Here is an 18,068-nt window from a genome sequence, read left to right as displayed (position 1 = left end):
AACTCCATGACATGAAATTCATTGAAATAAAAAAAATAATTTTGTAGCAACCAGCGCGACTTGAACCGAGAATCATTGGATCGCAAGTTCGTCTGATAATCGACTGAGCCACAGAAGCATGCATCTGCTTGGCCGGTAAAAGATGTATTTAAAGTCATACAGTCGCACCTACTAGTAGAACGCAAGTTACATTCGAACCCAGTAAAATTCAAGCTCATCTAACATCAAGTCACTACAAATAAAATTTTCCGTAATTTGACAAATTAGGTCTTTATGAATTACATCGTACGAGGGATTAAGCCACCTGTAAAATTCATTTATTTTTGGGTGTACGTTTCAGTTTGTCTTGATAGTCACAAAGCATTGTTTCGTTCACTTAAAAACCGTGCTTCTTGTAACAATCGAGATTTGATGCGTTTCAGGTCCAAAAGCATCTTGGAAATGATATTCAATAACCGTTTTGAAAAGCCAAAATTGTCCGCAATGTCTTCTATTGTCATTCGACGGTTTTCAAAGGGTCATTTTCTCCATTTTTCTGACATGTTGCCCTTCATTTGATCTTTAAATCTTAACCCCGGCTTTAACTATTAGAGTTGTTCACTGGAGTAAGGAAGTTCCAAGCAGTTTTGTTTCGTTCAAATTTATTAGCTTTATGTAGACTAATATTCATTAGAAATCTTGAGAGACCACAATAAATGACTTCTAATCACACTGTCCATGATTTTTTAAGTTCCCACTTTGTGCCTCTGTTGAGATAAAATAGAGAGGTAAATGGAGAAATGTTTACTATTAGCTTATCGATCCTAGAAAAGCTCATCGATACTCTATCACACTTAAAAAAAATCTGTGATTTTACATCTTATTAGATGCACATAAATGGAGCGTCCCAGCTCACGCAAATTTACGTGGAAGAAAATTTAATATTGCACACCTAGAAAATATCGTGTAAATTTACGTCTTTCATGACCGACATATACGAGCGTCGAAAATGACTCATTTTTACATTAGATTCAACAGATGTTTAATGCATTCTGAAATATTTTTAAGTGTTGAGGCAAGTAAATTTACTCGTCTGCTGTAAAAGTGGTGTATGTTTTACGTGAGATTTACGTCATTTGACAAATTAGGTCTTTATGAATTACATCGTCTGAGGGATTAAGTCACCTGTAAAATTCATTTTTTTTGTGTGTATTCCCGGGATGAAAGACAGTCTCTTTACCATATATCGAGGCTTGGGAGGCTACTGATTCACAGATCGCACCTTCATCGATTGATTCTTCTTTATTATTTTTTGGTTTGTTGGTGTCGTCGGCATCGTTGTTAACCGTGGTGACCTTGTTCTAGTATAATATTGTTGTCAGTATTTTGTCACAGGAGCGCTGTGGTTGCTTAGAGCTGACCCAGAAAAGCTTTCGATGCCCTCAGTTGTAAGTGTTATTTTCTCCGATTGCTCGCAAGGCTCACAGAAATGGGTTGGATTTTGACAGTACTGGAATGATGTCAATTGACTCTCGTATGTGCACCGCGATATGGATTAAGATTCTTTTGCTTCCGAAAACCAAGTAGGAGGGAATTGACTTCTTCAAACGCCTACGTAATACACCCAAACCTCCATTTATGGACTGAAGCGGAAGTTCTTAAATCGACTATGTTTAATATAATAAAAGTCTACGTCATTTGGATTTGCTTCCTGATAAAAGTTTTGCTTTTGCAATGGATAGTGCAATTAGGTATCATATAGATATTTCAAAACGGCAAATGATGCTTAAAGTCTATCTGAAATCCAAGATAAATATGGACATTTTTGGAACAGGTTTAATTAGTAGAGGCTAAAAAAAAACGATGTTTGCAATTGGTTCGAAATACAAAAGATGGCGACTTCCAGTTTATTTATATTCTTTAAAAACCAATTCAATATGCATGTTTACAAAACGAATTTCAACAATAGATGTCATAGAACGATGTTTCATGTCAATTTCAAATCTAAAAACTTCGTCCCTGTCCACCATCTTCATTGGAACTAACAAGATCTTTTTTGCCACTAACTTTTTCGTTACCCCTTCCCTGTCTCTTCACCATCTCGATGGCAACTAATTAGATCTTTATCGTTTTCAAACATTTTGTTCCCACATCCCCTTTTTACCCCGTTTCCACAATATTTACTTTTTTTTCATTCTCTTCCGTAACATCACCATCATCGTCCACGGAAGGCCGCCCCAGTCGAAAACCAGCATGCGGGGCCGCCGGGCCTTCGTAGCCTGGGGGTGTTTCCCGCGGACCCACATGGACCGAAGGATGCGGCCAACATGGATCTTCGCCAACGGCATATGGAAGACCCCCATGCAATATTCAATTCACCGGCCACTACCGATCGCTTCTCGAGAATCCGCTACCGCTACATTACATGATGATACTATTCTAGTTTTAAGTTAGTCGTAATTAAGATTAGTAAATACCCTTGGCATCTTAGAGCTTAAGCAGTGTGCCTTAAAATTATATTATAATATTGAATAAAAAAAAATCTAAAAACTTCCGGTTGATCGTTATTTCTTAAGAAACATTTAATATGAGTATTTTCGGAACAGGTTTGATAAATTGATGTCGAAAAACTAGGTTTGACGTTTTTTTTTCAAAAACTGTAATGGTACTTCGTATTAAATGGAATTCCTTGCGTCGTTACAAAAACCTATATGGAAATTTACAGTCTATTGATATTATCTGATAAAATATTTAAATAACACAGTATGGCGTGATAGGTTAGTCGATGCATTTTACGCAGCCCACTTGGGTTCGATTCAGGAAGTTGTTTGGCAACGATTAGTCGCAATTGAACGAGATATCGAGTGTCGGTATGTAACAGTATAAACATCATAAATAAACCATTTTATTTCGTGGTTGCATTATTAGTCAGCTGAGCGAAAGTCCTCACACACAATATTCTCTTAATCTAGCCCCGAGAGACTACCAGCTTTGGCGCGAACGAGAAGGTTATCTCAGCGACTGAAGCCTATATTGAGGCCAAGGCCATGCCATTCTATGAGCATGGCTTCAAAAAGGGCAGCGCTGGAACGATCGTGTTGCACTTGAAGGGGATCAATGTCGATGAATAAAAAAATTAATAATTTTTCAAAGAAATGTTGTTTTCCTACTAGAGCTGTTAGTAGAATATTGTCTTTCCTTTTGAGCTGTTAGTAGAATATTGTCACTAATAGAACTGTTGTACCGTTTATCTCTACTATGTCACGTCATTACACTCTCACAAAGTCACTATTTTCACAAAAGTTCCGGAATGTTATTTACATCCTTCTTCAGTGTATACGTTTCATAAGTTAATTAAAAGAATGCAGCAGTGAAGTTCCTTTTATACATACGTAAGTGGGTAGAAAACGTAACTAGGTAAACAACAAAAGGAACAAAAAATTGAAAAGGAAAAGACAGGTAAAAGAAACTGGAAGAGGTTAAGTGTTTTCTATGTTTTGTTTTAGGTAGTAACTGGAAAAACCAAGAATATCTATTCCCTTGGCTCGGTTTAATAAAGAGGTAGAGTTATTTTTGAATATTTCTAAACTAATTTCTGCTGAATCTAATTTGCATGGATTGTAAATTTGTCTTAAGATTTTTATGTCATTGGTAGTGAGTTCATGATCTTCAAAAAAGACATGCTCTGCAACTTGTTTTTTTTGTTTTCCTAGTTTATACCGGGACTTTTTGAGCAATATGTTTATGCATATTGTAATGATTTTCAAGGGCTTTCTCCGGAAGTCATACCTATTTAGAGAATACCCATATTATAATGGTTGTCAAGGAATATCAACAAACCGGAAGTCGCCATCTTGGATTCTGAATCGAGTTCAAACATTGTATTCCGACCACTTAATATTAGAGCATACAGGATACGAATATAATTTAAAATTACCCAAAAGCCTCGTTTTTGCATACGTTTTACGAAGCAGGTTTGTGAAAAGAGTTTTTTGGAATTTACTTCGAGAAAAAATATTACATTATTTGCTATTTGGTTTTTAACAAAGTAATTTAAATCGAATACTGCGTTCCAAAAGACTTCCTAAATGGAGATTTAGGTTTACACGAATTGCCATTGCGTACACCTGGAAGGAGAAACCCTCCAAATTGTCGATAAAAAGAACCTCGCCGTACTGCGCCATCTGTTTTGTAATAGAACAATCTCTAAAGCTAAAGCAGACGTTGGTATATCATGCATACACACATCAATGATTTTTTCTCCACATACACGAGTATGCTATATTTTGACATTGTTATGTTCAACGAAATGGACTGTTGCCCTTGTACCTTTTTCATGCCAAGGTACAATTTTCCTTTCCTTCAAATTTCCTTTACTCAAGGTCGAATACTGCTTCTTATAAAGCCAATAACAATTGCCCTTGGTCGTGCAACCGACACTGCCAATACTTTTTTGTTCTTTAGATTTGTTTATCTTAAAATGTCTTATTGTTCACCACACTGTATTGTGCTTTGTTCCTATAATAGAGACCATAGCGACGCGAAAGTGAAGTGAAGTCGTCATTTTGATATACGGTAGAGTTAGCTAATTCTGAAATTTACTTCTAAATGTTTGACATCTTAAGAAAAGCACTTATTTTTCTGACTCATTGATATTCCAATTTAAAGTTTTTCCCTTGCACAACTGAACACTAACTCTACTTTTTTTCTTCTCTTTCGCCCAAAAACAGAAAGACTCCACCGACGACTGTGTGTTCAACGAGCAGATCGAGCAGCACCACTACAACACGTACAGCTCGACGCAGCACTCGAACGGACGCCGGACGCTCTATCTGGCACTGAACAAAACCGGCCAGCCCCGCAAGATTCAGATTCCGGTCAACCGAACCCTGGGCAAGTTGGCCACCTACACGAAAGCCCTCACCCAAACGGTAGCTCATGATCGCGTCGAGCGATTGATCTCGAGACTATTCGGACCGAACCATGTCCGTCATGGACTGGGGCAGCTGTGCGAATCCGGTCGAGCCCTGCAGGAACTGACGGCCAAGGTGATGCGACCGCGTCCGGCATGCGGTGCCGGGCGGAGTGTCGTCGCTAGTCAGCCCGCCGCGTCAGGCGGTGCCAAAGAACCCAATCCGCTGGTAACCCCTGGCGGTAACAAGGACAAAGACACCAAGGACACCCTGCGGAAGAAGAAGAAAAAACGACGGAAATGTCGCGAGGACGAACCGGCCGGAGAACATTGCTTCAGGCCGCTAGGTGGTAGCATAGGTACAAATAGTGGTAGGAGAAGGTCCCCAGGGCCAGCGAAAAGTCAAAGGTGCAGGACGGAAGATGGCGACTGTGCTGTTAGTCTTAGTAGTAGTAGTAGTTTTAGCGGTAGCAGTAGTAGCAGTAGCAGCAGTAGTAGTAGTAGTGGTAGTCCCAATAGTGCAAATAGTATAAGTATTAGCAATATGAGCAATCATGCGAGCACAACCCCAGCGAACGTACCAAATGTAGTAGCTTCGACACCTGCGGCACCGACAGCAGGATCGGGTCCGAAGAAGAAAGTGGCGAAGAAAGTCGGCAACCGAAATACTCCCAATGTAAATAATAAAAAGCCCAAGAAAAGTCCGGGTAACGGAGGCGGAGGCCTCGGTCCTAACAAGAAAGCCAAACCACTGCAAAGCACTAGTAGCAGTAGTAGTATTAATAGTAGTAGTCTCACTAGTAGTAGTAGTAGTAGTAGTAGTAGTAGTAGTAGTAGTAGTAGTAGCAGTAGTAGTAGTAGTAGTTCAGTAGTGCCATCAGCCATCCGGGGCAGGGGAAAAACAACAAGTACCTCTGTCTCGACGACGACAACAACATCAACTCAAATAGGAACAACAACTAGGACAACAGCAGTGTCGACCTCCTTGGCAACGCCAATCGTCCGTTCGTCGTCTCCAAGCAACAACCTGGAAGAAACTGCACAATTCGAAGAAGACTTAGACGCCGAACTGGACATGGACGATCTTATTCATGGATCGACCGAGCTCATCGAGGAGGACGAGATCGACGAAGGTAACCTTAATCTCGCTGGTCAATCTTTGAACTTTGTGGATGAGGATCATTTTGGCGATATGGATTTCTAAAACCTGTTTTTATTCTTCTTTTTGTTATGAACTGAATAATTACCTACTTTCTTTGGAGCATGAGGTTCCGAGGATCAACACTCCGACCAACACTTTCACTTTGTTTAGCTCTTTTGTTCATTTGTAAAAAATTCTTTCTCATTTTAGCTTGTCCTTTCTGATCATAGATATAGTAGATCGTGTATAAAAGTGTGACGATTGTACGATTTCTCTTTCTGTAAACAGGACCAGAGTGGTGTGACTAACGCATGTGTAAGGTTTTATTTTACCCTAGGGTCCTCTTCACTCTCATCAGCATTATTTTTCACGTCATACTCTTCATATCAAAATAAGCACAGAACTTTGAATAGGTTCAATAAACAACGTTCATTTTGTGCATATGAAACAGATCAAAAAAATCGGGAATCTTCCCAATCAGAATAACATTCATTTGCATCTCAAACAATTTTCCCAATTCATTCCTGACTCTCGGAGCATGCATCTCATTAACACAAATACTTCACATTCATTCAAAATTATTGGTACATAATTTTCTAACGAAACAGTTTTCCAAATTAAAATCATTTCTTCGCATCACAAAAAAGTTTCTAGTCAAAAATTCATTAACTACGTTGACACATTGGAAGAAGAAGAGCCCTGATTTCGTCCTAAGTCGACGTAGATCTTTTACTCCATTTTTAAATTTTAGATGTTTAACTTCTTCCACTAGCTTGTTTGCTATTGCAAACAAGAGGATGGCAAACAAATTGGTTCAACTATTTATCATCCAGACAAATGGATAAATGAAGCTGAAACAAAACCTGATTTATCAAATAAAGCTCTACCCTTTGGTGGTTAGGCTAAATGACAATTGCTCAACATTACCAGGTTAAAAGATTTTTTGTTTACTTTAAAGTTCTCTTTTCCAAATCCAAGCCCCTTTTTACATTATCATGGGGCTCGATCACAGAGTGATATTATATTATCGACTTGAATACTAGAGATTGTCATCTAGGCAAAGCAAAACCGAGTCTTGACATTACATTCCTTCTGTGGAATATGGGCTTTCTGTTTCAACAGATTTCGCACGGCCAATTTTTAGCGTATAGAATCATTGCATGGCTAGTACTAAGACCCTACACGCAAAGGCCAGCGATCGCAAAACAACTAAAATGTTAGTTTTTTTCTGAATTTGATGGGTTAAAATTTGGTACAACTAATCTATTGTTGTTTCAAGTTAACTGTCATTCTAAATTTATCGTGCTGGCAGTTTAGCAATGACACCCAGCTAAGACATGCACCACAAACGAGTAATAAAACGTTACAGTAGAGCAATGACATACACCCTAAGCGTAAAAGCGAAACGTTTCAATGAAGTGACACTTGTGCAAATGTCTCAGTTGTTTTAACCAATTATTTAGTTATTTGAACTCAATACGTCTATTACAATAAATATTGTTTACCGCTAGTCTCTTCGGGGGGCAGCTAATCGTTTACCGCTTGAACAACGAAATTTTACCTAAGTGGTTGCTTATAGCTTTATCACTAAACTCAGAAATTGTATAGAAATGCAACAAAAGATTATGATTCCCAAAAGGGAATTCACCAGTAAAATGTTGACAGGGCATTAAAAATTGTTTCTCCACTTGCAGAATGGCTCGCTGGAAGAGCATTTTTGATTCCGTTTTCAAGAATGTTGCTGACAAACCAATGCTACAGATGAACTTGAAAAAAAAAATACAAATATTATCACTTTACTTTAACAGCGTTAATGGTTAGGCGTTGAGCGATTTTAATTACATTGACGCATGAACTGTCCGAAAATACAGTACTCACGGATGAAATTAAGGTCTGAGGACAGAGGGTCGCGTGTTGAGTTTTAAATCGACCACTTGGCTCGCTCAATTCCCTTTGCGCATCGTATTTCTCTTGTACCCTCTCGTATATGAGCAAACTGTACCGGGTTGCCAGCAAACATTTTATTATTTTGATGAGAAGTTTTATCACATAATTCTATCGTATGGGTTGGACATTACATGGATTCCAATGGAAAAATATTCAACTTTCACAAAGATTGAATGCGAAACAAAAAATGTGTTTATATACGATGAAACGTTTGTGTGTTCGGCAGCCTTGTCGATCCAATTTTATTTCTCTCTCCTTTGATTTAATTTGAAACGGGAAAATAGCAAAAAATCTACCACTTTACGGTACTTTCAAATTAAATTTCAGGTTCCAGGTTGCAGATTTGCTTGTAAATTTGTCGATTTTTTTGCAAGCAGACTCGGCAATTTTGCAGACATTTTACAGATTTTTTAAACTTTAATATACAGTTGTCCAATTTACTTTTGAAACTGCGTCGGGCTTCTTGTTTAGTTTTGCTCGTCATAGACATAAAATTTATATATGAGGATTTCCAGTATGCAGACGTGAAAATTTTACCTGGCATCTCTGCCCAAGAGTTGGACAGTTGTTTTAACCCCTTCGCTGCCTGTTGTACTGAAGTTTGCAGCATTTTTATACCAAGAATTAGAGCCAATAGAGAAATCAATCGTCTGATCGATTGAAGGCAATTGTAGATTTAAATGGTAATATTCTCTAGCAACCGAAAATAATTTGTTTGTTAAATCAAAGCATCAACATGTTAGTATCTGTCAAAGGCGACTGAAATTTTAGAGTTGACGATTTACAATTTGAATTGACGATTTACAATTTTAAAGACAAAGACGTCGATTAATACAAAGTATCATTGTATAAATTATCTGGTTATAAAAACAATTGTCATTTAACGGCCAATTTTTAAAAAAATATTTTTCTGGTTTGTGGTCTCGTAGCGGTTAAATCGATCCGAATGACAGTTTCGCTATCTTTGCGGCTTTTTGTCGCTATCTTGTCGCATCGCAATCTTCGTTAATCACCAGTGAAAAAAATCACTATTGTGGTTTTCAGCGTGGCATAGAATGCGACGGAACCGCCGCAGAATTGCGAAATAATGAGCGTCAGAGACGCAGTTGCCAGGTTGCAGATTTGCATGTAAATTGGTCGATTTCTTTTGTAAGCAGACTGTGCAGTTTTGCAGACTTTTTAAAGGTTTTTGAAACTTTTATATACAGTCGTCCAATTTACAGACTTAAAATTGCGTCGGGCTTCTTGTTTAGTTTTTCTCGTCATACCTATAAAATTTAAAACTTTCATTGGAGGATTTCTAGTATGCAGACGTGAAAATTTTACCTGGCATCTCTGTCCAAGAGTTGGCCAGTTGTTTTAATCCCTTCGCTGCCTGTTGTACTGAAGTTTGCAGCATTTTTATATCGAGGATAAGATCGAATAGCGAAATAAATTGTCTGGTGGATTAAAGGCAATTACAGATTTAAAAGGTAATATTATCTAGCAACAAAAATTATTTATTTGTTCAATAAAAGCATCGGCAAGTATGTATCTGTCAAAGACGACTGAGTTTTTAGAGTTGACGATTTACAATTTTTTCAGTAATTGATTTTTATGGTTAATATTGATAATTTTTCGAGTGAAGCACGAGGTTTTAAAGACAAAGACGTTGATTTTTACAAAGTATCATTGTATAATTTTTCTGGTTATAAAAACAATTGTCATTTAACGGCCAATTAAAAAAAATATTTTTCTGGTTTGTGGTCTCGAAGTGGTTGAATCGATGCGAATGACAGTTTCGCTATCTTTGCGGCTTTTTGTCGCTATCTTGTCGCATCGCAATCTTTGTTGGTGATTCACCAATGAAAATCACTGTAACCACAAATAGAATAGTACAATCACGGCTGACACTATGCAGTGACAGCATTTCACTACACTGTTAGAAAGAAACCTGTAAAATTCCATTGAATCAATTTGAACAAAAAACTTCCATCAGAAATAACAGAATATTATGTGCGATTTGAGAATTACATAGCTATAAAATCAATGGAATAAAAAATAAGAATCATTAGATCACAAAGAACTTCCTTTTAGCTATTGTGCCACAGAAACATACCTACCTTGAACAAAAAACTCCCGTTATCTAGGCAAGTGAAGTTTGAATGGGAATTGTAATTAATGTGTGTTTGGCAGCTGTTTGTTTACAACATAAAAAATTTGTCAGGCAAATTTTACTATGAAAAAATATTTAACAAAGAGTTTGCTTGAAACTTTGTGTTTTGAATGGAATTTCGGCTACAGAATCATTAAAAATGTTGCAGAAGTTTTTTGAGGAGTCTACTTTATCGAGAGCGCAAGTATTTGAGTGGCATGACGCATTCAGTGAGGGTCGTGAGATCGTAGAAAATTTTGCTTCATGCTGCTTCTCCGTCCACCTCTGTAAACGACGATAACATCGAAAAGTGAAGGAAATTTTGCTTGAAAATCGTAGTGTTAGCATTAGAGAGATAGCAAGCGATCTTGGCTTCTCTTATGAATTGACTCAGCACACTTTGGTTAATGTTTTGGGTATGAAACGCATCGATGCCAAGTTCGTACCGAGAAAACTACATTTTTTCCATAATTGTGACTGAATTTTTGACTAAACACGAAACGAAAGTCATCACTCAGCCACCGTATTCGCCATATACGGCCCGCGGTGACTTTTTCCTATTTCCAAAACTAAAATATTCACTCCGGGGAACGCTCCATAACGCGATCGAGGACATAGAAAGTAATTCGCTGAAGAAACTAAAAGCCATCCCGGCCGAAGCCTGAGCCGAGTATATAGAAAATTGGTTTGGCCACTGGAACCAAAACAGGCGTTCAAAAGGCGCAAATAACATGCATCTTTCTATTCGAATAGTTTTTTAAGTAACTAGATTTTTTTTGGGTAGAACAACCAAACGCTGCGTATGTGTGTACATTGTATTCTCACTAACATCTTTCCGCATGATTTCAAAGCTGACCTTGTGTGTAATATCTCAGCCTGCTACCACGTATCACCAATAGACTGTGTGCCAGCTCGTTTTCCGTACACATTCCCACATCCGGAGAAGCCATTCTCGAATAATGCATGCCCCCTCCCTGATCCTCCTCATTCACGCTACTACCTGATCCACGGTAAAAACCGACACGGACAATCTGTCCATAAATTTTGCCCAACTCAGCACGCACTAATTGATCACTGCGTTTCTGTCTCCCACCCCGACTCCGGCGCTCTTTTTCTTTCTTTCTATATTCACTTGCAGGACCCCAACCACTAAATCCGACCGCTTCGCCCTGGCAAGAGCAACAACCACTTCCGATCAGTAACTGTGCACCTCCCGTTCCTCCCACTGTTGCCAACGCTTGTTCGGGCACTTCACTAGCAGGGCAAACTCGGGGCCGGTTCCTTGTGACCTCAAGCCTACTTAGCCTTTGCTCGTTGCTCATCGCTTCCGGCGCTACCACGACCAGTGCTACGCATCTGCTATATCTATGATCATCGTACACACTTTCATCTCCCGCCCTCATCACCCCCATTGAGACGGGAGTCCTTCTTTCCAGGTTTTGAAGGAAGAACTATTGAAATTTTAATAGACTGATTATTTTTTAACACAGAATGAAAATCAAAATTTGAGAACTGATCCTTTGTAATCCTCTAGCAGCTACCAGCAGAACAATACTTCTATTCTTCTTGTTGACCAGTGAAGAGAATATATTACATATATACTATATAAACACTACTATACAAAACCATTTAGGGTTACCACACAAGGCAACGCAATGTAAGCTCAGGAGAAATACTGTATATTTTATACCCAGTGAATGCTTTGCTCCAGACAAAACGGCAACGAATTGAAACCCAGTGACGAAGGATTCTTAGAATTGTACTTATTACTTGTTACGTAGGAAACCTATAAACAAATGTGTATGTGTGTATGTTTGAAGGAATGTCAGGAACGAATGTCGAACTCGAACCGCTCAGCAATCAAATCCCCAATCATTTTTAGCAGCTCATACTTTCAATCTCATGCGTTTCGGCTTTGCTCTTCTCTCCAGAACCACAACCGGAACCTATTTGTCCTGTCAGAGAGGCGGCATTCGAAATTAGTATTTCCATGACGATATTATTAGACTATTAGGCTATTTAACTACACTGTGTTCTGTATTTGTAAAACTAGGGAAAGAAATCTGTGGCATTCGTTGTTTTGTTTTTTTTTTTTGTAAATAGTAGGCTATATTTCAGTGAACAAGTATTTTAGTTTACGACAGAAACACTCTAGGCTCTAAGTTAATTTATTTTACAGTCAAATATGTCGCATCTATTCATAATTTCGATTAATATACACTCAGAAAAAGACACGCAAATCAATTCCGATTATTTGAGAAATGCCATCATATTCAAAGTAATGCTAAAGCACGGGACGTTGGATGAAGATTTCAGGTAGGATTCGTAGTTTTGTCACGATTTTTTGACTAACTCGTAAAGAATTATTGAGAATGAAAACTAGTCTGAATTCGTAACCATTTTGTGAACATTTTAAGTCCAAGATAATTGATCCCTTTTTCGTGACTCGATGACAAAATTGAAATACATGTGGTACCCCAATTTGCTTCCTACCAACGTTGCCAGGTTGACCTCTATACTGCAATACAGATATGTACTCCCAAAATACCGATAATTCACGGATCAAACAGATAAATACCGATTTTGGTTTTTAGCTTGAATGGACATGAAAAAAGGTTTTTTTTTTGCTCACCTAAATGATTCGAGGCTACATTTTTCTGGTACTTATGTACAAGAGATTTGGATACCAGTTTGATTGTTTGTGTGGAAATCCATTTTTTCTTCATACCTGCCTCCGATTTCACTTCCTTAGGTTGGTGAGTAATGGCACGAAGCTAAATCCTAACAGAAAAGCGTAGGATCACTGTGTGACCTCACAAGTGGAAGTAGACGCTTTTGAAGGTTTTCCTTCCTATGTATACGTTCCTATTGATCGTACCGGTTGTCACAAATGAAGTGCTCCGTTTGGTATCCTGGGCTATGTGCTACAATGCTGATTGTTTTAGGAACACCCTAAGTTGTTCTATTAAAATAGCTGTAACACTAAAACCGATAAAGATATTACAATGGCGTCTTCGGCAAAGCTGTTTTGTATAAGTTTTCCTATATCAATTGTGGATCCGGATCACTGTGCAATTAGTATGAGTATGATGAAGTGAGTGAGCAGGATGTGATGAGAAGCAAGGACGTGATGAGAAGAAACAGATTAATGACTGAGAGCACTAGAAACGGATGAAGGCATTAAGGTCTGGGGCCAGTGTATTTTAAAAGGCTATTTTAACACTTCAAATCTGATTTTCTCAGAAACGATGACGAATATTAAAAAAATCCAACAGACAATTTCAATTAGTTTAGATTATTCAGTGAAAATTTCAGAATGATTCATTGACTTTAGCGGTTGGGAAAGTCTTTTTTTCTGAAAGAAGAATTGCACAGCTGAAAACGCCGTCTTTCCACTTGTTCATTGAATATTTCGCCTTCAAAAGCATGGATCAAAAATCTATCCTGACAATGTCTAGATAATTTAATTTGTGGCCAAGAAAGTTTTGATACTTTCGGTTACAAGTTTGACTACATCAATCGGTTGAATGGGATTGACATATATAAGCATATATGTTACCGCTTGTTTGACAACCTTGCTAAAAACAGAACAGAAAAAATTGTGCGTGCATAGAAATCGACTTACCTTCACAAAAATAACATTCACTTCATTTTTATCGCGACAACATATATGTTTTTATGCACTAATCACATCTAAATTAAATTATCTAGACATTGTCAGGATAGATTTTTGATCCATGCTTTTGAAGGCGAAATATTTAATGAACAAGTGGAGAGACGGCTTTTTCAGCTGTGCAATTCTTCTTTCAGAAAAAAGATTTTCCCGACCGCTAAAGTCAATGAATCATTCTGAAATTTTCACAGAATAATCTAAACTGATTTTCTAAGAGATTGTCAGTTGGGTTTTTTGATATTCGTCACCGTTTCTGAGAAAATCAGATGTGAAGAGTGAAAATAGCCCTCTAAAGCGCCCTAAAACACACTGGCCTCAGCCCTTAATGGTATTTGCCGAATCCTTCAATTCTCTTCATATCGTAATTGAAATTAGATTAAAATAAAGACAAATAAAACATATTATCGTTAACGTCCATTTTGTTGACCTACAATTGTAATCAGTGATGCCACTTTTCCTTGAGATCAAATCCGTAGATTTGGTTTCAAGTACTTATGCTCGTAAATGTACGAGCATAATGAACAGCTTGAGGCACCAATCCACAAAGGCATGCTTCCAGCAACGACTGATCGGTGGCTTATAGAGGCATCATTACTATTCTAATCGGACAAGCAAAAAAAAAATTGAGATTATGAAACAATATTTAATTATTTTTCATTGATATCTAGAGATATAATGTTGGATCTGGAGATTTCTGGTAAAGTAATCCTAAATCCGTAGATTTCATATAATTCATCCGTAGATCCGTAGAAAAGACAGAAATCCGTAGATCTACGGATAAATCCGTAGGGTTGGCATCGCTGATTGTAATATCTCATACCATACCGCATTCAATCCCGAAAGACTACTCTCTTGAATAAGGATTGATTCATGGAAATCCTAAGAAAATTGGTTGACTTTATTAGCTACCTAGCATCAAAGCATTTGATTAGGTGTATCTGCCTGGCAAATGTTTGCGGTATTTTCCGTTAACTGAGTGTAAATGAAAAAATGTCTAATGCGGTTTCACCACATCGTTTCTGTTTTCGTGTGCTGTTCGACCTCGCTGCTGCTCGTTCGGACCTAAATAAATATTTTTTCATTAGAACTTTGGAGTTTCCTAATTAATAATGTGATGTATTCGAAATTACCCTCTCGGCGAAATGACCCGCTCCCCTAGATTTAGCAAGCCAACTACAGTTTGGTTTGTATTCGAGGAAATGAAATATTGATATTTGTGACAGCAATAAACTTATTCTGTCAAAGTGGCCTTATTACCGATGTCACTACACGGTGAAAACCAAGTGAAGTGACTGTAGGTCCTTATTACGGAATTCGCTTCAGAGATAAAAGTAATTACTTGGATGAACTTGATGTCATTATGAACATCACGCCACCAACATTTTGTTGAAAAAAATAGTTTTTTTTCCACCACAGTGATCACTTCACTATGCGTGATACTGGTAATAAGTAAAATCAAGTGAAGTGACATGTAAGTGAAGTGAATGTGAAAGTGGAAGTAAGAACGGTAATAAGGGCCAGTATATTGAATGCAAGGGTTAAATCAGGTGATCTGGTTGGTCAGTCAATGTTTTGCCTCTTTTTGACACCAGACGCATTTGCTGGCAGACATAATGAACCAACATCCATCGATTTCGATTGGCATCGACAGTTTCGTTTTCTTTAAAATAATATGACCCAATAATGGTTTTGCGCAAATCCCGGCCCAAATTATTCCAGCGCGTTATTTCGGTGTAAAGCGATCGATGGCAAAAGTTGTGCTGAATTGACGTTTCCAAAACATATCTGATGCAATCGCTCGTTTATCGTGAATGTTACATTAAATGTTCACGAATCAACACTTCCGGGAACTTGAAATGATTTTTGATGATGATGATGATGATGATGATGACAATGAACTTGCAAGTTTTAAAAAATCGGGAAAGAAAAGTTGCTCGAAATGTAAATAAAAGGTTGTAATGTTTTAGATAAATTCCAGTAATTTTGCAAAGTGTAAATGAAATAAACAATGTAATAAATTTTCCACTGATGAATGTGTTGTATTAACTTATATACTGAATTCCAATCTCTATGTATCATTTTTAAGGTTCGCATATTTTTCTTGACGAAAAACAGTACATTTGGCATAAAAATCAAAAAAATATAGTACATCGATTTAAAAAACAGCACATTTTGCAGTACGCATTTTTACTAAAAATAGTGAATAAACAACAAATGCCAATAAATTTGATTAGTATCTAACGAGAAAAAAAAATTATGCGAACACAACTATGAAATGAAAACCGCGAAAAAGTTACCGCATAGATGGAACTCAAACCCGTAACTAGCTTCAATACGAGAAAATCGTTTCGTCAATTAAGGCCAATCTTCTTTTTTCAGATACCATGTCTTATAACTGTGTTTCACTCGTATTCCAAAACAGAATATGAAACTGGTTAGCTTTTTGCTTTCTGACGATTGGTTTCCATAAAGAGCCACCATATTGAAGAAAGAAAGAGCATAAATTTTTTATGGAGTTTAATATATGTACTTTTATTTGAAAATAGTATAATGTTGAAATATTGTTTAAACAATATGTGGAATTTAAAAAAAAAAACATGCTTTTGGAGGAACCAGTCCCTAAACTACAGGGTGATTTTTTAAGAGCTTGAGAACTTTTTTAAACAATAAAACGCTCAAAATTTGCAAAATCTCATCGGTTCTTTATTTTAAACGTTAGATTGGTACATGACATTTACTTTTTGAAGATAATTTCATTTAAATGTTGACCGCGGCTGCGTCTTAGGTGGTCCATTCGGAAAATCTGCTTTTTTATCGACAAATTTTGTTCAGCGATGAGGCTCATTTCTGGTTGAATGGCTACGTAAATAAGCAAAATTGCCGCATTTGGAGTGAAGAGCAACCAGAAGCCGTTCAAGAACTGCCCATGCATCGCGAAAAATGCACTGTTTGGTGTGGTTTGTACGCTGGTGGAATCATTGGACCGTATTTTTTCAAAGATGCTGTTGGACGCAACGTTACAGTGAATGGCGATCGCTATCGTTCGATGCTAACAAACTTTTTGTTGCCAAAAATGGAAGAACTGAACTTGGTTGACATGTGGTTTCAACAAGATGGCGCTACATGCCACACAGCTCGCGATTCTATGGCCATTTTGAGGGAAAACTTCGGAGAACAATTCATCTCAAGAAATGGACCGGTAAGTTGGCCACCAAGATCATGCGATTTGACGCCTTTAGACTATTTTTTGTGGGGCTACGTCAAGTCTAAAGTCTACAGAAATAAGCCAGTAACTATTCCAGCTTTGGAAGACAACATTTCCGAAGAAATTCGGGCTATTCCGGCCGAAATGCTCGAAAAAGTTGCCCAAAATTGGACTTTCCGAATGGACCACCTAAGACGCAGCCGCGGTCAACATTTAAATAAAATTATCTTCAAAAAGTAAATGTCATGTACCAATCTAACGTTTAAAATAAAGAACCGATGAGATTTTGCAAATTTTATGCGTTTTATTCTTTAAAAAAGTTCTCAAGCTCTTAAAAAATCACCCTGTATTTTGCATGTGAAACTTACGAAGAAACATCTGAATTGAATAGAAGAACCGAGCATTTTCAGCTCGAGCACTACGCCGCTCAATTGTAGTCATATCTCTATAACAACCCCTCCGTCAGCTGTTTTAGCCCTCAAATCATCTGTTTCTTCGTGTACTTCACATGTAAGGTAGTTTAATTGGAAAAACGATTTCCCCGAATAGGAGATAGCTACGAGTTCGAGTCCCGTCTCTGCGATAGCTTTTTCGCGATTTTCATAACATGGTTGTATTCGCATATCATTTCTTAATCTGTTTTCCTCGTTAGCTGCTAATCAAATTTACGTCTCTACGTCTTAACAAACTCAAACAAATCATTCAAAGCAAATATTTATCAGATGATTTGTTTTCATAATCTCATTTTCAAGTTTTTTTCTATTTCCATTTTTTTTAGGCATTATTAAGCTCGATAAAACCTAAAAAATGCACGAGATAATCATCAAACATGTTTTGAAAATCGAATATTAATGATAATTATTTTGATTTAGTTGTAGTGACGCGCTTTGAGCAAGAATGAATAAGGAAAAAAGGCGGGTGGGTAATGCCAGAGACATAACTGGATGTCGTGAATACGAAAACAACCGACATGTTTCTTAACACTTCCGAATATCAATTAGTTGATCGATTGTATAAATTATACAAGCATTCCCCTTTTCCACATTTTTCGCAAAAATAAAGAAGGCATCACTTGAA

At 37.5% G+C, this 18,068-nt stretch overlaps 1 protein-coding gene across 3 annotated transcripts in view; it reads left to right on the top strand.

Moving 5' to 3' along the window:
• Positions 1-12,299, top strand: part of LOC131427065 (uncharacterized) — a 279,078-nt gene extending 266,779 nt beyond the window's left edge. For 2 of the 3 annotated variants that reach the window (XM_058589969.1, XM_058589968.1), the window contains 2 exons: positions 4,710-6,024; positions 11,252-12,299. In XM_058589969.1, coding sequence (XP_058445952.1) covers positions 4,710-6,024; positions 11,252-11,484 — 1,548 coding nt within the window. In that variant the 3' untranslated portion in view covers positions 11,485-12,299. Of the gene's footprint in view, positions 1-4,709 lie in introns of all 3 variants that reach the window. The other variant, XM_058589970.1, reaches the window with a different exon arrangement.
• Positions 12,300-18,068: the final 5,769 nt, after the last annotated feature.

Source organism: Malaya genurostris, chromosome 2 (assembly GCF_030247185.1).
Source record: "Malaya genurostris strain Urasoe2022 chromosome 2, Malgen_1.1, whole genome shotgun sequence".
Taxonomy (NCBI): domain Eukaryota; kingdom Metazoa; phylum Arthropoda; class Insecta; order Diptera; family Culicidae; genus Malaya; species Malaya genurostris.
Note: the sequence above shows the minus strand (reverse complement) of the source record. Positions and strands in the feature narration are given on the sequence as shown.